Source organism: Pleurotus ostreatus (genome assembly GCF_014466165.1).
Source record: "Pleurotus ostreatus strain PC9 chromosome Unknown scaffold_5, whole genome shotgun sequence".
Taxonomy (NCBI): domain Eukaryota; kingdom Fungi; phylum Basidiomycota; class Agaricomycetes; order Agaricales; family Pleurotaceae; genus Pleurotus; species Pleurotus ostreatus.
This window is the reverse complement of record NW_023503160.1, coordinates 272713-296191: the sequence shown is the minus strand read 5'-3', so window position 1 is coordinate 296191 and position 23479 is coordinate 272713. Positions and strand designations below refer to the sequence as shown.

Sequence of the window (23479 nt, the reverse complement as noted above, 5' to 3'; positions counted from 1 at the left end):
TTGTCCTATTGTGGTAGCGATATCACAGATGCTGGGTCAGGCCGATTTGTCAAAAATTGCAGTTGGCTGGTCGCCCCAGGTACACCTGCCAGACCACATCTATCCACGAAGTCACCAGCGACCCGCCCTCGCCTGTCCACATGCTTCACAAAAGCGCTCAAAGAACACGTTGCGCCAGGACCATCGGTGCATCCTGGAATAGGTACAGGAGCGTTGTCGACCTGTCAAGTCAATTACTTCCTCGATGGAGGGAAGCACGCTTTGACTCCGACCTAAGAACTCACCCTTATTCTAACGAAATGGGAAACCTTACTTCCTTCATCGCTGAATGGGCTTCCCGCTATATGCTTGACTTCCTTGGCAAGACTTGTATTATCGCACTCCAATCTTTCAAGCGCCGCATATCCTCTGAAAGCGACGAGAAAAGATGAGCGAAACATACGCTCTGGATTCGGGGCCGTAGGCGAAAGCGGGTAGATCGGTGCCTCGCGAGGTTTAGATGTATTCCAGACGCCTAGCGCGGATATTATGGGCGGGAGGTTGTTGTCGTGCTGAGTACGCGAATAGTAAGCTTTGGTCAACTGTTTGGACAAATGCAAAGTTATTGCAGAGTTACCGTGAATCCCATAATGAGTTGCGCAGGCGTTACAGATGAGCCCGGTGGGCTCTCACCCGGCCCTGCGACAAAGATGTCCGTAATAGCTTTGAGCCACGGGAAACCCACCGTCGCTGAGAATGGGTTGCCTGGTCCGGAGCTTCGCGTAGGTTTAGTACTCCTGAGTAACGCGACGCGAACTCCAATCACCCACCCGTAGTAATAATTGAGGTCGTGGGCGTATTCATAGTCTAACCATTCTGACTCTAGATGCGAGAGCGAAGGGTTTGCACGTTGTCGCTACCTCCATGTGGTAGAATGGCGTACGCTCGAAGATATCACAAAAACGTGTGTCGCCATTGATTTCAGCACTAAACCCACAAAGATCTTGCATAGTGCCGATGTCCGTCGGCTCAAGAGCTAGGCCATCTAGAAATTGCTGGTTCAAACGCGTAGCGATATTAGGCAGGTATGTTGCGCGAAATTGGCTGGCCGTTGTCGAGCCCCTGTCTCCTGAGGCATATGGGGGGCAAGAAATGGACGGGGTGAGAGAATCTGCGAATGTGTTATTTACCGAGTCGGGCAGAGATACGGTGAACCCCCGGTTTAGAGATGGGTCTGCAGCATAGGAGCCTTGCGAGAGGTAGCCGCGGAGGAAGTACGACCCTGTGTCTAACACTCTCTGTTGGGACGCAGACCTAGTTGAGTGTCAATCGAAATAACGTAAATAATCAGGAGGTATCGTACCAGATAGTAAGGTTCATACCACCCTTGGTGAATCCGTAGCGCTTACGCAAATCGACACCCAGAGCAAATGCCTCTCCCGCTCCTGTAGAAGTCAAGAATAGAGGCTCATGGGGTGCATCGTCTACAGGTGGAACCCACGATGGTATGAACGCCAGTGGACCTCTTGCCGTGTACGAGGCGTTCTGAAACTTGTTGAATAGGTTCGCCCAGCCTTGGAACGACCCAGGCTCAGGATATCGGCTGGACAAAAGCTAATTATTGAAATCTATAGCTGATATGCTCGGAGGGACTGACGAGCCGTGTCGTACTATGTAAGCTGCCTGATCGACACGACATTCAGGTGGCGTCTCAGTAGGAATACCATCCTGAGAAGGCGCATCAAAGTATGGTGAAGCTGGTCCAGAGTGTTGAAGTGGATTGAAGTTAGCTTCGCCGCTGACATAGCAGACGACTTGAAGGATGAAAAACAACAGCAGCGTTCGTGCCTTGATCATCAGTGTGAAGATGCAGCCATGGACTAGGGTATATATATCCTTGCTGAAGGAGCACATGGCAGTGGGCATATTGTCCCATAATTGAGTAAAAGTTGTACACGTTCGTCGTCAAGCCTTATTACTTGCTGGAACCATGGAACGCGTGTTCGCCGTGGGCAATGTTGGAGACAAGGGAAAGACATCGCGCATGGTGCAGTAAGTATACGCAGATTACACCACAGGATCGGCCATCGTATACTGCCTATACGGCATCTCGGGACAAGATGCTAGGAAGAGGCTTCTTGTCAGGGAGCACGAGGCCGGCTTTAGCCGCAGGTGTCATGATAACGTCCTTGGAGTAGTAGTTCGACCATATGTTGCCATCGACGACGTACGAGTTGAGAAGCAAGAAGCGAGCAAAGTTGTCCGCCGAGGGAGGAAGTGGATTCGGGGATTCGTCTGAAGGGGGCGCCGACGAGGGAAGCGAGGCGGTTGTATTCTGGATTCCGAAATGGACCAGCTGTATCCAGAGGTAGGTCATGGTGAGGTGGAACGTTCGCCCGCCTGCCTGGCCACTTTCTTTTATATAACGTTCAATCCCATTGAAGATGAGGTCCTTTCCTGTATAATAATGAGCACAGTTAGGCCAATCCAGACACATGCAACCCACCTTTCTGGCGGCCAAATTTGGTCAAGATGATGTACGCGATGCGGACATGAGCGTAGTGGTCCCACGATGGGAGGTTGACGGCCTCGAACAACGATAAATACTCGTTTGCGGGGACGTCACTTGACGCGCGAGTAACCCAAGTGTCTAGCTTCTCAGCCAGTCCGCCATTCTGTAAATCTACGTGCCCTGAAGTAGGAACCAAGGGTTCTTTTGTCACGTTGCCGGATGTTGGAGACAGCTGTAAGACGAGGCGAAGCCAGTAGAACGCTTCGGGAATGCCACTCTTGGGTAATTCTTGTAAGCAGGAGCAACGAAAGACGTTGAATGTATAGCCGGCCAGAGGGCGGGCAAATGCCTTCCGAATTTCATCCAATGACATTGAGTCTGCCATATCTTGTTTGTTAGCTAGGCTGCAGACACCGCCTTGGTAAGTGGTAATCCAAATTAGAGAATATCGGCACGTACACTAGAATGGGAACTTGGCCATTGACGAAGTTGGTTAAACCGAGGATTTCTTTCAAGATCTCGACACTTTCTTCTAAACGTGTTCGATCACTGGAATCCACCATCCACACGATCGCGTTCGTCTTTTCGATGCACATTGATATAAGCTTCTTCATGTGCGTGAACCCACCACATCCTGCTCCCATATCCCAGCAAACCATACGGAGCCCCTCTCCACCACCGGCTGCGCTGGAAACATCGACTTCTTCGACAGTGAACCCGATTGAAGGAATGGTTTGCACAACTTCTCCAAGTTTGAGTTTGTAGAGAAGCGTGGTTTTACCAGAGTAGTCGAGCCCTAGTATAGATACAGTATAGGCTTCTCTTTGGGATGAGAAGAGGCGGGTTATGAGGTTTCGAAGAGAAGACATGTCGGTGTCCGAGGGTTCAAGTCCTGGAGTGCCAATGAGAATCCGAAGTTATAACATCAGGGATTTCACTCACCGCCATTGAACTTACACGTAGACAGTCGTCAGCGTCCAGATACACAAGGCCAAAAGTTGAATGGGTGACAGCCATTGATGTAGGCGCGTTGACATCGGACGTTGGGCGATGCAGGATGGCTGTTCAACCGTCAACCAGAAAACCCAGATATGGTAACGCAGATCCCGCCCTGGCGGCGATGCCAAGCAATGTTCATAGCTACGAGGATGTGACACTATCGGTCCCGCCCCTGTTATTGCTGACTCGACACCCGTATCTCTGACTGGTCCTACGGCTGACTATGAGTCAGATGCACTAAAGGAGGTGCCGCTCAACCACTAGATCGAATACTTAAAAGAACACTCGTATCCCCTTCCTCAACTTCCTCAACTTCCTCAAAGAATCACTTGCAGACAACCCATATCTAACCGCCAACAAACCATGACACGGTCCAAAACCTCTGCTTATTCCCCAAAGCTCATTCGCAAAGAAGAGAAGCAGCTCTCGAAGCAAGCAGTGAAGGAAGGACGCATCGACCGTCAAACTATAATTGCGCAGAGTTTCCGTTATAGACGCGAGCTCGTGCAGAACTCTGTTAAACTCACGGACATGGACTATGTCAGGCCGGAAGACGTTGTTGAAGATAAACCCAAGGTGAGCCCTTCTGGAAGCTCGACGGACTGTCTGGCAACTTACTGGAGAATTTGATGCTCAGCGAGCCCGTCAATCTGCAAGCCCTCGTCTAAACCTAGACCCTGTTGAGACCAAGAACGCTCTTGGATACACGCTCTGGTTGGGCCCATACAAGTGCGCAGAAGGAGTGGTTCTTGATGAAACAGAAGATCTCTCCGACGACGGGTGGGAAGATGAGGTCCAAAGCCTCGACGAAGACTGTCGTCCCGCTGCTACTGTCGAAATTGCCATTCTAGATATCGCAACACCAGCGAAACTGAAGGGTACGTCGCCGTTTATTAACGAGGTTCACCGTAGACTCATGGCACGACCAGGTGTCGCAAGGGAGTTTGAAGTTGTGCAAGGGCCGCGCGGCGTCATTGTGCTTGAAGATGACGGATGCAGCGATACTGAAGAGGAGTGGGAGAAGCTGTATGAAGAGAAAGAGAGAGGGCCTCACGCGACGTATTCCGCCGTCTTGCAAGGCGTCGGGGGTTGATCTAATTCGCCCTTGAACCTCAATATGTCCAGAGTGTTTGGTGCTGTCAGCAAGGACCACTCGTTGCAATCCTGGGATGGCCTTGCGCTGTAGATGGCCAATCATCCGATCTCCGTTCGACTTAGCATTGAACAGCTTTGGGCCATGCCTCACGTACCGCACAGTAAATATCCGAATCTGGGGTTGATACCAATAAATAAATAAGTGAAGCATATATAACTCGGTGCGCAGCGGCACGATGTCGACGCGCTGCCACTTCACTCTGTGGTCAGTCTTCTATAATGCCACTCAACGCGCATTAGACCCTCCACGGCCACGTTGGCCTGCCATATTCCGATGCGTCGTGCGGTCCTCAGTAACAGCGGGATAGGGACAATCAGAGCGAACGATATTGGGGCGGCGACGGCGAAGAAAATAGACAACACCAAACGAATTGCAGGTTTGAGGAGGAGGAAGTAGAACAGCGCTTGATACGACGTCCGGTCCAGGAACTAGAGTGACATTCATGACATACTCAGATGACGCTAGACTGGGGAGACATACCATCGAGCGAGTATTCATCAAGAACGAAGTCTCTTTGATTTCGCCACCATCAGTGCGATGTCCCATCTCAACGTCTTCTGCCTCAGCTGCCCTATATCGAGTAAAGATGCGATAGGGACGATAGGGGCTGTCAACGACAGTGGGGCCGTGGAAGAAGGTTTGGGAGGCAAGCTCGATTCGGGCGAGTATGCGCGAACCCAAAACGACGACAAAACAGGTGAGGATGAATACGGGCAGGGTTACGAACAACGGCACGTATGGCCTTGGACTTGCGGATGAATACTGTAAAACATATCTGGAAGTTAAACTCACTATGGCTGTTAAGAACAGATCGACGTACCGTGATGCACATGACGATGAAAAACCATGCGAGGAACGCAAATACAGAATCCAATAGGGCGACATGGACGAAGGCCTTGTAATACGATTTTGCGAACATGGGGCGGAAATATCTCTTCCAATATTTTGTTGTCCAGATGGATTTTGATCTCTTCGGCGTACGTACAGGCCCCGAATCATCGCCTTCTTCGACCGTCATGTCACCAACGTTGTCGTCCTCTTCCTCGAGCGGCAGCGCAAACAACTGATAGCTTCTCGAAGGGATAGTGAAGGTTGGGCTAGTAGGTTCTATGGGCATGGACGGCTGCAAGTGGTTCACTATTACGCGGGGTAGCGTGGATGCCTCAGGTGAAGAAACTACAGTCGTATTCGGTGCCACTGTCCGTCCGCCAGATGGTGCACCAACTTCCGGCGCGGAGATCCCAGCAGAATTGGTATCCTTCGAAGTTGACAAGGAATCGGAATTGGATGGGGTGTATTCTGGCGCAGGTCCTTCGTTATTTTCGTTATTGGTGGGCATGTCGACGGCGCGGTTACCTTCCTTAACCTTTGAAATTGAGAGGAATATATACCATGTCCTAAGCGCTGAGAACAAAATTCAGCCAGCGCGAGTCATAGATAAGCGAACCATCCTTGAAACCCAGAAACCTGCATCAGAAATCAGATCTCGGAAACCTGTTGGAAACCTGCATCTACATCAGATACTAAATCAAAGGGACACGTTGAGGCCTTAAGATTAGGATCAAGCCCAAAGCCCAAGACACGGAAAAGACAGCCTTTTTTGTAAATGAACGTATAAGTACATGGTTACATAGAGTCAGACAAAATAATGGTTGGCGGCGCAGAGCAAGTCGTTTGCGTAGCAGTATCCTTTAAATACCAGAGCCATCTCCCTGCTCAGCAGGCTAGCTACAAGCGTTGGTACTGTCTATACCATTCAGAGCCCATCAAGCCTTCCACAGCAATATTAGCCTGCCACACCCCGATACGTCTTGTAGTCTTGAGTAAGAATGGCGCCGGGAGAACCAGGACGAATGATATCGGTGTTACGGTCAGGAGGAATAGAGTTAAAGAGAGGCAAATCGCTGGCTTGATCACGATGAAGTAGAAGAGAGCCTGGTACGACGTCGGGTCAAAGAACTAGATTCGCATTGTTAACCAATATCGCGAATCAAGTACTGTTGATAAAAGGCTCACCATCGACCGAGTGTTCTTCAAAAACGAGGTCTCTTTGAGTCTTGTATTGCCATCGCACTGTCCGGCCTCGAGCTCTTCATGTTTGACGATACGGTACCGGGTGAAGATGGTGTAAGGGCAGTACGGGCTGTCGACCACCGGCGGGCCGTGAAAGTAGGTTTGCAAGGCGAGCTCAGCTCGGGCGAATACTCGTGCACCAAGGACAGTCAGGAAGCAGAAAATCAGGCCCAATGGGAGGGCAAATAAGAGTGACACGCCGGTCTAAAACAATGTTGCCTATGTGTGAGCTACGAAGCGGGCATTTGAGATTGAGAGAAGGGACATACGGTGATACATGTGATGAGGTACGACCATGCCGACAATGCAAATATAAAGTCCAACAGCGCTAGGTGGATCAGAGGCTTATAGTAGGACAGAGTGCGCATTGGGCGGAAGTACTTCTTCCAGTATGGCTTGTTCCAATCGAACGCGGGAGCCTCGGTTTGCGCAGCACGGGAACATGTGCAGGAGGGCGAGTGTCCCGACTGGTGCGAGGGCAGCGACAAATTTCCGTCGTCTCCACCAAGCGCTCCGTTATCTTCCTCTTCGTCCAACGGAACGGCGAACAAGGGGAAGCCTCGAGAGGGAGTCGAGAAAGCAGCGGCGAAAACTGTTGAAACGCGGGAAATAAAGGGCTGTTCACTCGTGCTGTTGGTATGGGCAGACGCCATGGAGGGAGATGCGGCGGAGCCATGGATCAGGGGAGTTGTCTGCCCCGCGGGTGCTTGGTCCCCACGAACGTCGACGTACCCGGACTCCCTCAGCAAGAGGCTGGACTCTCGCACAGAAGGAGACCAGGACTCGTGTGTTGTCTCGTCATCTTGAGCTGAAGGGGAGTACGCTGGAGCGTCGCTACTGCTGCGCTTGGCTTGGTGAGAAGAGGAGTCGTTGTCGGTCTTCGAAACGACGACCATTTCGTTGTTGTTAATCGATTCTGCGAAAAGCCTGAACCAGTAAGTATATGTAGTGTACACGACAAACACGGTTAGGTAAGACCATGATGCCAACAAACTGCGCCGCAGCCCCTGATTATCCGCAGTCCAGGAAGCAGGAGCCTAAGGAAACAAGATAAATCATCCGCATCGGTCGCTGTTGCCGAAATCTGCGAGCTGAAAGCTTTGGCCAGGTTGCCACACCAACCATTATCGAGTATTCATTCTGTCACTATCACCAATATCACCAAACGACCTACACAAAAGTACGTGAGTATTGTTAAAGGCGGGACCACGCCGAAGTCACCATCACGAACAACTGTGCGCTGAGTTTCAAGTTCTAAGCGCATGAGTGCACTGTGAAGTGTGAATGACTGCGGTAAGGGATGCCGGCCGAGCCCCAGAGCCACCAAAAGTCCACTGGTCGAAAATAGTGGGTTTGCGAGAAATTATAGATGGACAATTGCATCCAAAGAATCGGCATACCTCTGGGCAGGGAACGATCAACTGGCTTGTTCATCTTGGTAGTGAGTGTGCAGATCAGAATACATTCTTGAAACACGTCCGAATGTCTGGCCACGCATCTCTGGTGCATGCTGGTGAATACGAAGCAAGCAGACTGGTGCCTTGCGAACGAGAAATCGCACTTTTGTTTGCATATTATGGGGATGGTATGCGGACCGAGCTCGGTAGAAAACCCCGTCCTTGGGAACCACACCAAAGCAGTGGAATCTGGACCTGCAGACGATAACCCACATCACGGTGAGTTTGATGCAGAACCCTCGTGTATTTGACAGAATGAACGGCTTGAAAAATAGGATGGAGTATGAAAAGTCGACCCGCAGTACATCGGGGAAACGTACTAAATGTTACCACTATTACGCAATAATGGTCTGCCGCTCGATTTCATACCGCTGCCAAGTATATCAATCTCGTCATCTGAAGTGACTCTGATCGCATCCAGATCAACACTGGTCTCAACGATACTCCTGTTCCATGCGTTCGCGGGGTCTATGGTGATACTTCTACCCATGGTCAAACTTTCATGCGGCGGTTTGACTCTGAAAGAGGACAGGTGGCTCGCCTCAGACTGCTGGGAGCTGTTTCGATCGGACCAGCGAGTCTGCGCAGTCCATAGAGTTGCCAAAAGGGAACAGACGATCTCGACATAGGCATTTGTCAGGGCGAGGTAGGCTGGTATCATGTGGCCGTCAGCGAAATGAACCGTAGCGGACGGGGAACTTGCCTGAGTTATAACCTCCGCGACCTAAGAAGGCGAACACGAGCTGGCCAATGCCGAGCATGCAAGGAAAGATGAAACTAGCCGTTCCGAGATAGAACAGTCGTGTGAAGGTGTCTCTAGCGCCTGGGCAGGATAGATGAGCTGACGTTACTAGCGTATCAAGAGATAAGTCGACAGACTTGAGACAATCCCCGATGATTTCTCCATCCGTCGGCCCATCCCGATCTTCCACAAGAAAAAGCCAGATGCATAACTATATAAACAAGATGGGTGTTGTCAAAGAGCGACGTCTTTCGAAGTCTAAATAGCAACTCACCAGTTATCGATCACAAGAAGAGACCATTCAATCTTGTGGTGTGGGTTGAAGTGGTCAAAGCCACTGCTGAGTACTGTAGCGGGATTGCTTGTACGAATGACAGGCACGAACTTGCTCATGAAGATTGCAATGTTTATCACGCGCCCGACCTTGAACAAGGCAAGCGGTATAAAGACGATGCAAAGCATCGATGTGGGCGTCGTACGGCGTGGTAACACCACGGAAAGCCGAAATGCAAGGATAAAGTCGACGAAGATAGGCAGGACAAGTGCGCCGGCCAGCTCGAAAACGGCGGCGCTCGCATTGAACAATATCTCGGGATGACGAATTCCTTTGATCTATGGGATAAACGTTCAGTTGTTGGGTTTGGAGGAAGTGAAGGTAACCGTACACTTATAGCCGCGATGTTGAAGCCGAGCACAATGCCCATAGTCACCGACAGCACGTTCATGATAAAAATGGGTTGAAGGCGAAGGGAAGGTGTAGAGAAGTAGAACAGTATCACAAAAAGCGGAACAAGAGACGAGGACCAAGCTGTTCCTATCATAATGAAGTTAAGATAGGGAGAGATATTGTCGATGTACAGAGTAACAGTTGGAGGGAGAGAGGCCATTGTGAGCGAGTGAGCAAGCAGGCAGGTCGTCGCGTATCGTCTTTATGCCTGCAGATGAAGATGCAATCATATCCAAACCAGCACAACGAACTATCCAAGCAGCTGAAACACTGATTGAAAGGGTGTCTACGCCATACAGCCACGGGTGTGATAGATAATGAAGAAGCTGACGTAGATGAGTTTGTGGCGAGGGATTGGAAGAAAAGAACCATAGCATGAGAAGATACAACACTCAGAGGTGGCCGGTCAACTCTCTGGAGATGACGGGTCTATCACCCACTGATTGAATGATACGCAATCGTCGCTCACTCCCAAACGGTATGCCAACCGCGAGACATAGGTTGATGGCAACAGTAAGATGTGGGTAGTAGGTGTTGATTCCTTCGAGCCTTGAGAATACGACAGATGGTCGCCGATCCTCTTGAAATAGATTGTTACCACTCGAGGGCCGTGGTAGGTCAAAGAACATTGATATATGATAGGGGAACTGGATTGAGAGGGCCATACTTGCACGGAGTCGAGCTAGAATGCCACAGCGCTACGGCGAATTCTAGGATAAAAACTATGCCCTGGACAGAAGTAAAAGATATTAGCACAAAGAAGCAAAAGCTATGCCAGGAGAGCACCAACATAGCAAGCACGAGGGTTACAGTCGAAGAACGACACGAACTGCAACAATTACTTTAAGTGATCATTGAACGTTGACGCGGACGCGGATGTTGATGTTGAAGCTTAAAGAACACGCGCCACTCATGAGCGCTTGAGCGCCCGAGCGCTTATCGATGCGCCGTACCGTTCACCAAATCGGGACTTATTTGGTATTAACGCAAGCACTTACGGCAGTTGCCATTCTATGTGCCTATCACTTGCAGGAGAAGATGATGGATATGCAGCAGAACAGTACCAAGCGGGTTTGTCGGGGCTCGGAGAGGACATGTCGGCGTGCGCCAGCAGCTGGCGCCTCGCAAGGTCACGTACTCATCAACACCCCCTGAACGTAGAGCGGTTAGGGGAATGGAGCCAAACATCTTGAGATGGCTTGTGTAGCTGGAAGCAAATCTAGGTGACGAAGATAAAGGTAAAGGTAAACCCGATTACAGCTAGCAGCTTTAGTTTTCCACGACCCTTCACTACAAACAGGAGGGATTTTTGCTATGTGCATTGGGAAGTACGCAAACATTACTATTCTGCGTGGCCGTTGTTCGAAGCAGCTACTTCGTTGTCGGGTTCAAAATTCCCTGAGCTCTACGTGCGTCCATCTCGCCATTGGCTTTGACAATGCTGTCTTCTGATGAATTTTGGCTACCGACAGCGTTATTTGTCTCGATGTTGGTGACGTTGCTAGGATGGGATGTGTCTTTGAAAAATGAAATGCGGCTTGCTTCGGGTTGCTGGGAGATACGATGTTCGAACCAGCGGTTTTGGGCAACCCATAAAGTGGCCAAAAGGGAACAGATTATTTCGACATACACATTGCTGACGAAGATGTAGACTATCCTCATGCGATGATTAGCAAAATTCCTAGAATGGTGCTTGAAAAGGTCGACTTACGCTCAGCGTAGCCCCGACTACCCAGGAAGGCAAATACAAATTGCACGATAGCGAGCATGCAAGGGAAGACAAAACTTGCTATCCCAAGGTAGAATAATTGAGTCAAAGTGTCCCTTGCATCTGCGCATGCGCATTAGTACAAAGTTGCGGCCCCACAAGACAACGACGAACATGATGCTATGCCCGAGGTCTTGATCCTACGGCCCATACCGATCTTCCATAAGAAAAAGGCTGATGCGTAGCTGCATCGAAAACACTGAGCGAAATCCGTGCGAGGTGATCACGTACGGTGCGTACCAGTTGTCGACTACGAGTAGGCCCCATTCAATTTTGTGGTTCGGGTTGAGCTGCTCAAAGTCGACCGCGTTCGTATAAGTAGTAGAACCCCTCTGTCGTAGAACATCCACAACTTTGACGACGAGAAGTATAACGTTAGTCAAACGCGCAACCTTGAACAAGACAAGTGGCACAAAGACTATGCACAATATCCATGTAGATGTAGTCCGGTACGGAAAGACGGCGTAGAGGCGAAGGGCAAGAATGACGTCAATGAATATTGGGATGATCAGACTGCTGGATATGGCGAAAGCGGTCATATTCACGTCCAAAGGCTCGTCGGGGTGGCGGATAGCCTCGATCTGTATCGAAGATGCTTGAGTTGCGAGTCAGAAGAAAGGAGGGTGACCGAACAGTTATAGCTGCTATGGTGAAGCCAAGCACGATCCCCATTGCCACAGACACCACATTCATGAGGAATATAGGCCGGACACGAAGGGCCGGCGTAGAGAAATAGAACAACATTATTAAAAGTGGAACAAGCGAGGCGGACCAAGCTACTCCTAGTATCAGGTAATTCAAAAAGGGAGTGATGGTGTCGATGTGCGAAGTGATCACTAGAGGGAGGGAAGACATGTGGAGCAAACGGCCTAAGGGCTGGCACCCCAGCTCTATATGGCAGAGATGGTATTTTATCCGAACCTAGTAGCGGTTAAAACGCTCCACAAGGCGGATTCTCTCTGGATGAGCATGAGAATGCACTGTATTAAAGCAGCTGCGTATAATCTCCTTCTTTCCAAAGACGGGCTGGGGATGTCGCCCGGGCATCGAAATGTTGAAACATGGAAGTGACCCCGCAGTGCACGCTCCAGATTGGATTGATTCTTCCCTCACGATCTTGCAATGTCTGGTCCAGGTTTGATGAGTGCTGTAGCAGTAGCGGAAGCCTAAAGGACAGAAATAGACGAAACATCAGATTCTGTGCGAAATACCACATTATCTTTTGTCGTGGGAGTGATAAGAAGAGACACAAATCAGAGGTGGGGGGTCGGCGCTGTTCGTGATGGTGATGGAAGATCCACTGAACATGAGAAATAGAAACAACGCGGTGCGTAGACATAAACCGGTTGCGGTCTGCTCCTTGGCAGAACGCTCCTGTGTCCGGCTTGTCTGTAAACAATCTACTTCCTGTCTTGCGACAATATGAAGTGATTATAGTAAGGGAAAATCACCTCAAGAGTACGCACCTAATGGCAGTAGACCGACCGAAAGATATAGGCCGTTCAACTGCGTTCCCGTTTTCCGATGATCTTCAACGTTCATCTTCTGTGGCTGTTCAACATACTTGGTTGAGAAGCATGCCCAATGCTTCTGTTTCCAAGTATTACCATTGAAGCAGAAACCTACGATTGAACCAGCATAGACACCCCTTCCACAGCGATATTTACCCACCGTGCTCCCAGCCGTCGTGCCGCCCTCCACAAATGGTCAGCACAGGAACAACCAAGAGCAAGGACCAGAAACACTAGCATAAGCACGATGGTTACTACGGGTTGATAACCAAGAAGTAGAATATTGCTTGAAGGGGGCTCGAGTCGCTGAATTGACACGAGTAGTGAGTGTAAGGTTATATGATGATGATAGTACGAGAATACTTGATACTTAAGTGTTTTTATATGGAAGGGCACTGCGGCTTGGACCCGCATCCCTTCTGTCCTCTCAGCTTGAATCTCTTTGGGAATCGCCTCCCAGTGAGTATAGGCATCGGAAGATTAATGGCGCACGGAAACGCGCTTGTAGAACTAGTTCGCCTCAAGCAAACATTCGGGCGATGGGTGTAGCACTTGACAAAAAAGCCATATGCCTAGACACAAAATAGTGCATGAATGCGAAAACGAAGAATACACCCAAGCCACGCATATGGGACCGCCTGGAGTGGCGAGCAGCAAGATTATACCTACGGTTTGGCTAGAATCGTGGTGTCGTATTTGGATGTACAGGAAAAACCAAACAATGTTCCGAATTCGGCATTCGGTAGAGTTCGTCGTTCGACCCACACTGGTGATCTTCTAATATTAACCGTCATCATCATGGCCACGGTGTCTCCGTTCGCTCGCAGCAGTGCATTTGAAGACTTCTCCATCTCGGGGAGGCAGCAAACGGTGAGCTCTGCTTGTAATGCGCTATTCAACTCTGAACTAGACCCTGTTATTGCATTTGTCATTTGTGCTGGGCTCTCAACGGTGTATCTTGCATGGCGTTATGATGAAAATCCCGCACGCCTTTGACTTCGTCGACTATGCGGTCCTTGAAACGTGAAATGTATAGATTGAGGAGATGTATAGTGTCCCGGAAAGTTTCCTGGAGATAGAGGTACGGAACCCGCAAACGCACGGTGAGTCACACTACCCCTCGTCGAAGCTGTGCGGTAACATTTGGTCTGCTAGGGTTCGGTAGAAAGATGTACACCGATTATGAGATTGTCTGCAAGGTAATCATGAAAGTAAACACCTGCCTCATAGCACTCATCCGTTATCATAGACCAACATCCCCGCCTTTAAACTACGTCACTCCGTTGTCCGTAGGCGTTACTCTGATTTCGAGGCCTTCCGTGATATCCTGGAACGCGAGTCCACGAGGGTTAACATTCCACCTCTTCCTGGCAAGGTGTTCACCAATCGTTTCTCAGATGAGGTGATCGAAAGCAGACGGGAGGGTCTGGAGAGATTCCTCAGCATCGTCGCTGGACATCCGTTGTTACAGGTACGGCATCTTGGCGGCCCCTTCTTCATGCTCAGCTCATCTTGTTTTAGACAGGAAGCAAGGTCCTATGTGCGTTTCTACAGGATCCGGCTTGGGACAAGAACCAGTGGATTTGATTTTTTAGTGCGCTGTTTCGCCCGATGCTCATTCCTTGCCACAATCACCTGTTCCACCTACGCCCGCGTCGTGTATATTATGAATGTACTTCTGTTGGTTAAGTCCATCTTCAGTTTATCCTCCTTTCCTACAGCGGGTCACACGAGCCCTCGCTTAGGAACACTGTATATACAATTGGTACGATTAACTGGACTGTCTGCACCTCTTACTTGGTTTAATTCATTCGCAGATACTGCTGTCGAATAGCTGTTCCTCTTTTAGGTTGTTCACGCTGACCATGCGATGGCAGGCGCTTACCGCAAGCCACAGATGGAATAGGGCAGTGACGATATTCTCTAGTGTATCCCAAGTGCCATTGTGAAGATCATCTCGATGTGTCTCGGGGATGCTCAGACCAATCATTCATAAACTATGCAGAGGACATGGGAAGCATATGACAATCGATGAAGAAAGTCCACAAAGCGTCCGTACGCTAACATAAATCTTCTACGGTTATTCCGAGTCAGACATCAAGTTCTCTCAACCGCTCCCGACATGTAGTCAATCAGAAGAGATATTGCAACTGCAAATGGTCCTTTCAAACGCACGCAGCGCAGCTTCTTGACGAAGTCGTGAGGGCCGTAGTCATGGCTGCGTAAATTGACAAAGCCCACGGTGTGGGTAAACAAGGGGACGGTCACGTCTTGCAAGAAGGGAACGTAAGCTAGTGGGTCGACTTTTGGATGATCGATGATGCCCAAGGTCGGTTAAAAATTTGTAGTCGCAATAGCTGAGGTCGTGCAGTGTTAGCTGGGTGAGGTTGGGACATTCCGCTATGAGGACGATGACTTCCCAGTCGGTCAACGGGACACGAGCGATCGTGAGCAAGGTGAGGTGCGACGAAGACGTGTGGCAAAGTTGATCAGGATATGCGCCGCCAGCCCGGTAGACTCACGCGGGGGTGCTTCGTCGCACATGACAGGAAGATACAGCAAACAGGCTGCAATTGGTCCTTTAAGCTCTCCAAAAAGGGAGACTAGTCTCTCGGGGATTGTGTTGATATCCGCATGCCTGCTGGACGTTCAAGTATAAAATAAGACATTTGACCTTATAATACGTGAGGTCACCCCCGAGCAATTACACTATTAGGAGTTGTCAGTGACTAGAAAGACGTCTAGGGATGCTGCGCACAAGTGAACAGAGCAGACGGGAAACCATGTAACAGTGGAGACAACAACGACTTCGGGTCGTTCCACAAGAGGGGCATGGTAGATGGGTGCAGTAAATAGCTGCCGGCGTGACTGGTGATACAACGGCCGCCTAAAATGGGCCGCCATATATTTTGACCCCCCTCTCGACGGAGTCCAGCATCTTATCGACGAGATTGTACGCGCCTGGGGGGAACGGAGCCTTGAGGTCTACGCGCCTCAGCTTCTCGACAAAGTCCGCTGACTCGCAGTCGTAGTCATGGCTCCTCGAGTTCACGAAGTTGACCGTGTCGGCTGTCAGAGGGATGGCGACGTCCGTTAGCAAAGGGGCCAAGCATCTGTGCTCAGGCTGATTCGGGCGATACGTTATGTTCGCTATGAACCGGTAGGGCCTGGATGAGGGACCCGGCCATGGTAGGTTGTATACTGACAATTGCTGTACTTGAGGGATATGTGAAATGATGGAGACGACATCTTCGTCCGACAAGGCTACTCCGATGATCGTAAGGGAGGTGAGTTCGCCCAAACACATGAAGTCCATATCCGGGGCTATTTTGAAATGCAATGGCCCTACTTTTGCTCGCGCCATCTGCGTGCTCGTCCTTTCGTCGAATTGCCATTGTGGTGCAGTCATAGGCAGCTGGACGAAGGACCACAGGGCAGAGGTGGACACCGCGGCCTCGCGCCAGCTACGACAGACAACGGCGATCGTCCAAGGTGCGGGACGACAGATGAAGCTGGCGAAAGTTTCTGGGCCTCGCCGAATGTACCACAGGAAGATGTGGTGAAGAATGTCTCGATTCACCCGTCGTATAGGCGAAGCGACTATCCTGAGGCAGTCAGAGAGGTGCTGCAGTTCATCGCTTGAGGAGTCAAGCTGTGCCAAGCGACTGTGACAGAGGCTCAATTCTTTGGAGATGGCGACACGTTCAGAATCCGATGGTGGGATATTGGAGCGCAGGAGATCATTCAGCCGTTCGTGAGGGATCCAGACGGCCCTGAAGCAAAGTCACGACGCAAGTTCAACTGTACAGTGGTGTTATTTACGCACTTCATCCGTCGAAGAAAAAGGTTCAGAACTAAGTACTAAGTACTAGGCGCCCAACTAACTGAAAAATAGCTGAATAGGGGTAGCATTGAGATAGTTATACAGAGCAAAAAGCAAGTAGAACCAATGCAACCAATGCCGCTAAACAATGAGACACAGATCCGCTTTTAGTTGCTGAGTTTGAGGTGGACGTTGTGGTAGAATCAGAAGCGGCTGTCCCTGTGGCTGGAAGAGAGCTTGATGATGGCGCTGGACTATCCGGCGCGACGTAGAAGAATGTCCCAGCAACAGGCCCGGTGATCATCGTCTGCTCCGCGAATTGCGTTACGTTGAAGTTGGCTCGTGGGGTGGATGCATTGACGAAAGGCGCAGCGGCAGCCCCGAAGGTCGTATCAGCTATTGGAAGCGTGTTTTGGTTGTACACTAAGAGTACGTATCTTGGAACAACATGAACTATGTTTCGTAAACAGGGATTTTGACACGTACCTATGGGGTGGGGAGCCAGCAGGAGGATTTGGTCCGACGTACTCCATCGCCGCCTGTGACTGATTGGTAAGAGCTGGCGTCGTCTCGACCGCTTCACCTCTTATCTCAAAGTCTCCACCTAGGAAGTGAAGAAACTGTGCTGCTGAAGGGGATTGGGGAGTTGGTGCATCCGGGTCGATCAATACGACAGCGAAGGTTTGTGGTGCGAACGAAGGAGGGAGACCTGATATTCCTAGCGTCGGTAGAGACGATGTTTCTGTAAAAGATATTCCTGATATCAGACTGCAGATATATCATCAAGCCGGAGGACGTACGTGAAACAGTGAGGTTCATCCCAGGTGTAACTTGAGTTCTGTTCGAATTATTTGGATCCGTAAAGATCACCTCCAACACGCCCGAGGGCGCAAAGGACGGTAGGACATCTGGAACAATCTTTGCCTGCGTGAACGAGAGGCCTACGCTCTCCGTGGTCACGTTTTGAGCAAACGTTCGCTGGAGGAGGGCGAGGGCGGCGATGAGGGCGGCAGTGGTGGAGGAAGAGGTGTACATGGCGGGTCGTCAAAGTGGACGTCGACGCTAACGGAGAGCTCGAGACTGCCATATAACGGAATGCTTGGAACCCACGGTCGCCGCCAGCACATGGAACTCTAGTGCATTCCGCGCGTCCCTTGTCTCCTGGGCGCAGTTCTGACGCGTTTGCCAAGTTGCTTAGATCCAAACAATCGATGCTTCCAACTTGGATGATCTTTACAAGTACTTCCGTTACTACGATGTCCAACAAATGCATTAGCAACAGTCTAGTATGCTGTTTTGTGTCGCCTCTACAGTTGCCTCTGCCCTGCGCGAAATGCAGCGGTTCATTGCGTGGAGTACCCTGCATTTTTATTGGTATGAAGAAAGTGACCAAATTCGTTTCTCCATTTCTCGACCGTGTTACTGTCGCTTTGGCGGCAGTTCTTGGGGTCTAAGATCTAACTCTAAGCCGCCGAGTATTACGTATGTGACGTGGCTCTCGTCGTTTCTCCATTCCTTACCTCTCTTCTTCGCGCCGTCCTCTACATACGCCTGGAGGTTGTGTAGGATATGAGGAGACTACTCACTGAGTGACGATAGCGTTGGTAGGGTGAACTTTCAAGCAGGCTACAGTTTCCCCGTCACCGGGTAGGGACATAGACGGCACATTAGGGCTAAGAGTGTCGTCGCTGCCAACGAAGACCCTCAAGGCTCGCACATGACAGACGGTCGCTACCACTGATAGCGTGGGCCCACTTTTCGATTCCCTTCTCAAGTTGCTTAGATCCATAAGACCGATGCACCCCAGTTAGATATTATGATTGATGTGATATATACGTACACGATGCTACGATGGCCAGCCAATGCATTGGTATCAAGAAAAGTCCTTATTTCCAGTCTCGTGAGGATCTCACCGCATGGCGTACAGAGCCGCCGCAGACATCATTGAACTCTCGGTGCGTTCTATTCTCGGAGAGGCAGAGGCAACGTCGGCCCACGGGGAGTCTGGCGCTTCGGACAGGCCTATATATTGTTGTGACTGCCGATGAGTTGCGTACTGCGGCGTTGGTTCAGAATCCGAGGGAAGTGCGGAGGCTGGTGTCGTTGGGGTATCAGGGGAATCATCCAGAGCCTGCGGCGAATCGGGTAATTTCGTCGTTGTTGGTGACCCCGGCTGGGATTTAATTGCCACCTCTGACGATGACCTGGATCGCGTTATGGGGCGCAAGGACGGAGGGATGATGGGACTGCTGCCACTTGGAGTTGAATTAGAGCGAAGATGAGTGTTTTCTCCCTCGATCAGCTTCAGTGCGCTCCGTAGGGCTTCCTTCTCCAAAACGGCTTCGCGAAGTTCTTCCTCAGTCTCAGCACGTTTGATCCGTTCAGTTGCCACCATCTTATTCGCCTGGAGAACCGTTAGTACGGGACAATCAGAAGGAGGAAGCGCGAACCTCCTCGAACAAGGCCTGAGACAAGCTTTCTATTTCCGCCTCTAACGATGCCTTGTCATCAAGTGCCTTCTTGCATCTGACTCGTTCTTTCTCCAGTTCCGCAGTCGCTTCCTCCAATTCTTTGAGATGGGAGTGGGTAGCCAGTGATGGGAGGGAAGGGGATGTTAGGTGGTTTATGGGCGGTGTTGCGTTGTTGCTGGTAAAGCGAAACTTGAAGAATCTGCTGTTCTCCGACTGGCTCGGCGCGGGGGATGCAGGCCTTGTCGACGAAGTAGGAGGAAAGTCTGGATTACTCTCTATAGTGGAGGCCGATGAAGGCACCGGAAAGTCGACGCTATGCCTGTACCCTTGTTCAGGCGTCATGCTACTATCTCTGCCGCTCCTCCTACGCCAGCCGACATCTTTCGAATTCCCATTGCCATGTCGAAGAGCTTCTTCAAGCATTTCGTTGTTCGCGATGACCAACTTGAGGTTCGATTTCGCGAGATTGAGCTGCGTTTCGAGGTCTACTTGGGATTTATACGCGTCGGCGAGCATACTGGACTAGTCGACCATCCACGCGAGCAACCAAGAACATTGAGGCAAGAATGGAATCGCGATACTGGCAGAGAGCATACCAGTTCACTGACACGGTTGATCACCATGCCCAATGCCCCCCGTAGGTCATCCTCTTGGCCATGCGTCTGCACGCGCCTGGCATCGTGGAGTTCTTGCTCAATGGTCAAGAAGATGGGCTGGATGGATGACTTCTGCTGGGTCGCATTCAAGGAATCGGATCGTCGGGGGAGCGAGGGAGACTTCAAGGACGATGGGAACATCTGAGATTCGGGAAATGGGAGCCTCACCGTCTGAAACAGGCTTGGTATAGCTTTGCTTGTTTGTTTCTCATGGCTCTGCCAAATAGACTCTCTTTCCACTTGTGCGATAGTGCTAGTATCAGAAGCGGCCTCAATGTCCGACTTTGAATCACTCTTCAATTCATCCATACTGAAGGTGTCAGTTCCGGACACGTCTATAGAATTTCCCCCGAAAGGTTCGACGGATGAATGGCTCGCCCGTCTGAACTCCGGCTCCGCTGAGCGGAAGCAGGCGTTCTTTGGTGCGCAAGGGACTATCGTACTTGGTGGAAAACTTATTGGATCCAGGCAGATGAGCAGCTACACGCTCTGGTTACTCTCCGCATCAACCTCCCATTATCCGATACACCTGTGTCCCAGGACAAACCACCACCAGAATTGCTGTCTTTCTTGGCCCACCTCCAAACCACAGTAGAAGCGACGTATATATCGTCTGTACCGGCGACTTTGCCTGACACCCCCGACACGACGCGCTTATCAGCTCCTCCGAGAACTGGGTCGCTCGGACTGAAGATTACCCCGCGTCCAGGCTCGCAGCATCCCTCCATTTACCCTCCGAACACACCAAATCCTACACCATTGACCGCCGACCATGATAGAAAGTACGTGCAGGCTGAGGGGACATTGCTCATGGCTAGCATATGGGGCCAGTCGGCGGACGGAGAGTCTGGCGAGGCTTTCTGCTTGCTTTGGTCAGAAGAGGAGCAGGTATGGGTTGCAGTGTACAGATTGGGGTTGCGAATATGTAAGTTGATGATGTTCCTTTCAACGGCTTTCTGACGCGCGCCGCTAGCGTTCGTATCACTCAAATATGAAGATCCGTTGTTGTGTCTTACGGTGTCCGAAACGTTGCGCGAGAAGTCCATTTCGTTGCATCAATACCCCAAACACCCTCTGGCTGCTTTCTTAGCTGCGCATGGCGCTATCGCATCATCAACCGAAGTCCCATTGCCATCGCCGCGAGACAAGCCCACTGCTACTGACGGAAACGAATTAAACGGTCTCGACGAAGCGAACATCTTGGAAGGCTTAGCCTGTGGTACGTCAATCCTTTCACCATACACGCATTTCCCTGCATTGACATCATGTAAATAGGACCGACTTACTATACCCTAAGCGAGGATACGAACGCGCTCACTCTCCCCACGACGCGCCTAGGAATCGTGACGCGGCGTAAGTTATTCTCGTTGGCACCGACGTCCCTGCCTTCTCCTGTTGCGCCGTCACCTTCACCGTTGACCGCTTTGCGCACCACGCATCCGACACTGAGAAAGTCGTTTCGGCGGACGTTGGGTACGGCTTCGGGGTTCAGAGTGAGGATGCGGACTGTTTTTGTTCCAGCGGTCATGCTGGACGAGGAAGGCGACGAGGGAGGGGAGAGCGATGACACGGACGCAGACGAACAGCGCGCGGCGAGGGATGCACCCAGTGACGACGACAGTGATGACAGTGATGAGGACGAGAAAGCTGCCGAGCAGAAGGATCTCCGTGAATCAGGCAACGAAGAACGAACAGTCATCCTCTCCGTCGAGGTAGAGAACTCGGGGGACTCGGGGCCTGGGGTTTTGTTTGAAGTCGAGAATGTAGATGTGCGCATTGGTGGGGAGGGTGCGCGGAGCCGGCTTATCGGCTGGGGAGACGGCGATGCAAAGTCCAAAGAAGGATCGAAGTTCCCTATTCGCATAGAGAGTATGGGGCAGTACAATCTCCTCTACGCTGTGTCCTTCCTCAAGACGCCGAACGACATGGATGGGTTCTCGCTCTCCAGAGACCCCAGTATCGCTGGTGCGCACAATCCAGAACTTCAGCGAGCAGTATCGATCACTGTCTACGGACGACCGATCATGCCAACCGGGGCGAACAAGGATGGGGTGTATCCCACCGAGACATTCTCCTCACGGTGGAACTGCGTGCTCGACCTCTCCGCGTCAGCAGCCAACGCGCAAGACCAATCCGTACCACGCCCGGACGATCTGGGGACGTCGTCGAAATTCAAGGATACGCTCCCTGAACCCCCTTCGCCGTTCCCTATGTCTTTCTCTGGCGCGCGATCGCCCCTTCCACTTGCGAAAGGAAGTTCTGGTGGTGATAGCGCCGACAGGAGAGCGAGCGTTCCGATAAGGTCACCGACGTCTGCCTCAATCGGCGGTATGGCGGGTGTGCCTAAGCGGCATTCGTTACCGGGAAGCCAGCCTGGGCGCATACCATCAGCTTCAGGCGGGTGGCGGTCGTCGACATCCATGCTTAACCCAGGATATCAACCTGCGAGAGACCTTCGTCCCCCCAATCCTATATCCCCAGGCGCTGGCTCTAGCAACGCGAACAACCGCCTCTCGTACATGCCACCGTCGGTCACCGTGAACGTACAGAATGCGCGATCGCCAACAACGTACAATGCTCCGTATATGGCCGGTGCTGGGCCTGCAGCTCCGTTTGCATCCGCCCATTTCGATGGAAGTGACGATACGAGGGTGACCAGCCCTATCTCGATCACTGAAAATGGGGGAATGCCACCTCCAACGCCAGCGTATCCCTCGTATCCTTCTCCCTCAGGGTTGCCGGTGCTGCCGCCCTCGCAGAATCCCATCGTCTCGCAGAATTCGGGGAACGTCGGTCCCAAGATTGACGTCAAACGCGCGAAGGGGGTGGGCCTTGGTGTGACGCTCCCGGGCGCTCCTAGTCCTGGGGGTGCTGTAGGTGGTGGGGGTGGGTCGAACACGCCGCTGCCGCTCGTGCCCGGTGCGTTTGGCGAGCAGACGATGTTGAGGGAGCTGCAGAGGGCGGAGGAGAGCAGGGAGGCGATTGTGGTCAGCGTGGGAATGCTGCCGGTGAAGAGGAAGCATAGCCTGGCGGACGCCTTGGGTGGATCGTCGCCTGATGGCCAGGAGGAGGAACCTTGCAAGGGGACGGGGCCAGGGAAGATATATCCGTTGGAGACGTTTACGCTTGATATATTTGTGTTCAACCAGAGTGCGTGGACGAGGAGGTTGGAGGTGAGCTATCCGGATCGGAGGACGGTTAGGAAGGGCGCTCTGAGTGAGGGTGCTCGGTTTAAGGATTGGAATGGGGCTCCTGGGATTTTGGCCTTGGACAACCGTGTTAGAGTCGGGTGTGTTCTCCCTCTCTCTACACGTCTATTGATCGTGTGCTCTCCATATTGACTGGAATATGGTGTTTAGTCCGCTTCGGCCATCAACTTGCCAGTCTGTTCGCATGGAGTTTCTGGCCCTCAGTCCTGGTGTACAGTCTGTGGATACGCTTACCTTGACCGACGTAGAGTCGGGCATCTCCATGAACCTGAGGTCAGTCTACGCCCGTCTCTTGTGTTCAACGGTGTGTTCATAAACATTTTGATTCCCTAGGTCCGTGATGGACGTAGTAGTGCACGAGAAATTTGATTGAACTGTATAAATTATCCTCAGCGT

At 51.3% G+C, this 23479-nt stretch overlaps 11 protein-coding genes across 11 annotated transcripts; 3 read left to right on the top strand and 8 right to left on the bottom strand.

Moving 5' to 3' along the window:
* Window positions 1-5: 5 nt before the first annotated feature.
* Window positions 6-1893, bottom strand: PC9H_007061 (uncharacterized protein; the record flags this gene model as incomplete). The annotated part of the gene is made up of 7 exons (XM_036776597.1): window positions 6-221; window positions 354-551; window positions 617-755; window positions 810-861; window positions 923-1293; window positions 1343-1582; window positions 1637-1893. 7 exons carry the CDS (start codon window positions 1891-1893, stop codon window positions 6-8), a joined length of 1473 nt encoding a protein of 490 aa, XP_036630217.1.
* Window positions 1894-2077: 184 nt separating this feature from the next.
* Window positions 2078-3360, bottom strand: PC9H_007060 (uncharacterized protein; the record flags this gene model as incomplete). The annotated part of the gene is made up of 3 exons (XM_036776596.1): window positions 2078-2436; window positions 2486-2895; window positions 2951-3360. The coding sequence occupies 3 exons, from the start codon at window positions 3358-3360 to the stop codon at window positions 2078-2080; spliced, it is 1179 nt and encodes a 392-aa protein (XP_036630216.1).
* A 493-nt stretch (window positions 3361-3853) lies between these two features.
* Window positions 3854-4583, top strand: PC9H_007059 (uncharacterized protein; the record flags this gene model as incomplete). Its single annotated transcript, XM_036776595.1, has 3 exons — window positions 3854-4066; window positions 4128-4368; window positions 4420-4583. The coding sequence occupies 3 exons, from the start codon at window positions 3854-3856 to the stop codon at window positions 4581-4583; spliced, it is 618 nt and encodes a 205-aa protein (XP_036630215.1).
* Window positions 4584-4840: 257 nt separating this feature from the next.
* PC9H_007058 (uncharacterized protein) lies at window positions 4841-7615 on the bottom strand (the record flags this gene model as incomplete). The annotated part of the gene is made up of 6 exons (XM_036776594.1): window positions 4841-5074; window positions 5127-5408; window positions 5467-6043; window positions 6400-6605; window positions 6663-6923; window positions 6989-7615. The coding sequence occupies 6 exons, from the start codon at window positions 7613-7615 to the stop codon at window positions 4841-4843; spliced, it is 2187 nt and encodes a 728-aa protein (XP_036630214.1).
* Window positions 7616-8495: 880 nt separating this feature from the next.
* On the bottom strand, window positions 8496-9805 carry PC9H_007057 (uncharacterized protein; the record flags this gene model as incomplete). The annotated part of the gene is made up of 5 exons (XM_036776593.1): window positions 8496-8827; window positions 8892-8999; window positions 9056-9129; window positions 9193-9530; window positions 9584-9805. The coding sequence occupies 5 exons, from the start codon at window positions 9803-9805 to the stop codon at window positions 8496-8498; spliced, it is 1074 nt and encodes a 357-aa protein (XP_036630213.1).
* A 1211-nt stretch (window positions 9806-11016) lies between these two features.
* PC9H_007056 (uncharacterized protein) lies at window positions 11017-12157 on the bottom strand (the record flags this gene model as incomplete). The annotated part of the gene is made up of 5 exons (XM_036776592.1): window positions 11017-11297; window positions 11357-11476; window positions 11528-11598; window positions 11654-11994; window positions 12047-12157. The coding sequence occupies 5 exons, from the start codon at window positions 12155-12157 to the stop codon at window positions 11017-11019; spliced, it is 924 nt and encodes a 307-aa protein (XP_036630212.1).
* Window positions 12158-13722: 1565 nt separating this feature from the next.
* SNX3 (Sorting nexin-3) lies at window positions 13723-14511 on the top strand (the record flags this gene model as incomplete). Its single annotated transcript, XM_036776591.1, has 5 exons — window positions 13723-13794; window positions 13961-14027; window positions 14080-14123; window positions 14174-14395; window positions 14446-14511. The coding sequence occupies 5 exons, from the start codon at window positions 13723-13725 to the stop codon at window positions 14509-14511; spliced, it is 471 nt and encodes a 156-aa protein (XP_036630211.1).
* A 1300-nt stretch (window positions 14512-15811) lies between these two features.
* Window positions 15812-16755, bottom strand: PC9H_007054 (uncharacterized protein; the record flags this gene model as incomplete). Its single annotated transcript, XM_036776590.1, has 2 exons — window positions 15812-16697; window positions 16751-16755. The coding sequence occupies 2 exons, from the start codon at window positions 16753-16755 to the stop codon at window positions 15812-15814; spliced, it is 891 nt and encodes a 296-aa protein (XP_036630210.1).
* Window positions 16756-16844: 89 nt separating this feature from the next.
* On the bottom strand, window positions 16845-17782 carry PC9H_007053 (uncharacterized protein; the record flags this gene model as incomplete). The annotated part of the gene is made up of 3 exons (XM_036776589.1): window positions 16845-17184; window positions 17234-17489; window positions 17548-17782. 3 exons carry the CDS (start codon window positions 17780-17782, stop codon window positions 16845-16847), a joined length of 831 nt encoding a protein of 276 aa, XP_036630209.1.
* Window positions 17783-18526: 744 nt separating this feature from the next.
* Window positions 18527-20015, bottom strand: PC9H_007052 (uncharacterized protein; the record flags this gene model as incomplete). The annotated part of the gene is made up of 4 exons (XM_036776588.1): window positions 18527-18593; window positions 18661-19151; window positions 19198-19740; window positions 19815-20015. 4 exons carry the CDS (start codon window positions 20013-20015, stop codon window positions 18527-18529), a joined length of 1302 nt encoding a protein of 433 aa, XP_036630208.1.
* Window positions 20016-20148: 133 nt separating this feature from the next.
* Window positions 20149-23456, top strand: PC9H_007051 (uncharacterized protein; the record flags this gene model as incomplete). Its single annotated transcript, XM_036776587.1, has 6 exons — window positions 20149-20296; window positions 20347-20799; window positions 20848-21093; window positions 21150-23163; window positions 23234-23356; window positions 23417-23456. 6 exons carry the CDS (start codon window positions 20149-20151, stop codon window positions 23454-23456), a joined length of 3024 nt encoding a protein of 1007 aa, XP_036630207.1.
* Window positions 23457-23479: the final 23 nt, after the last annotated feature.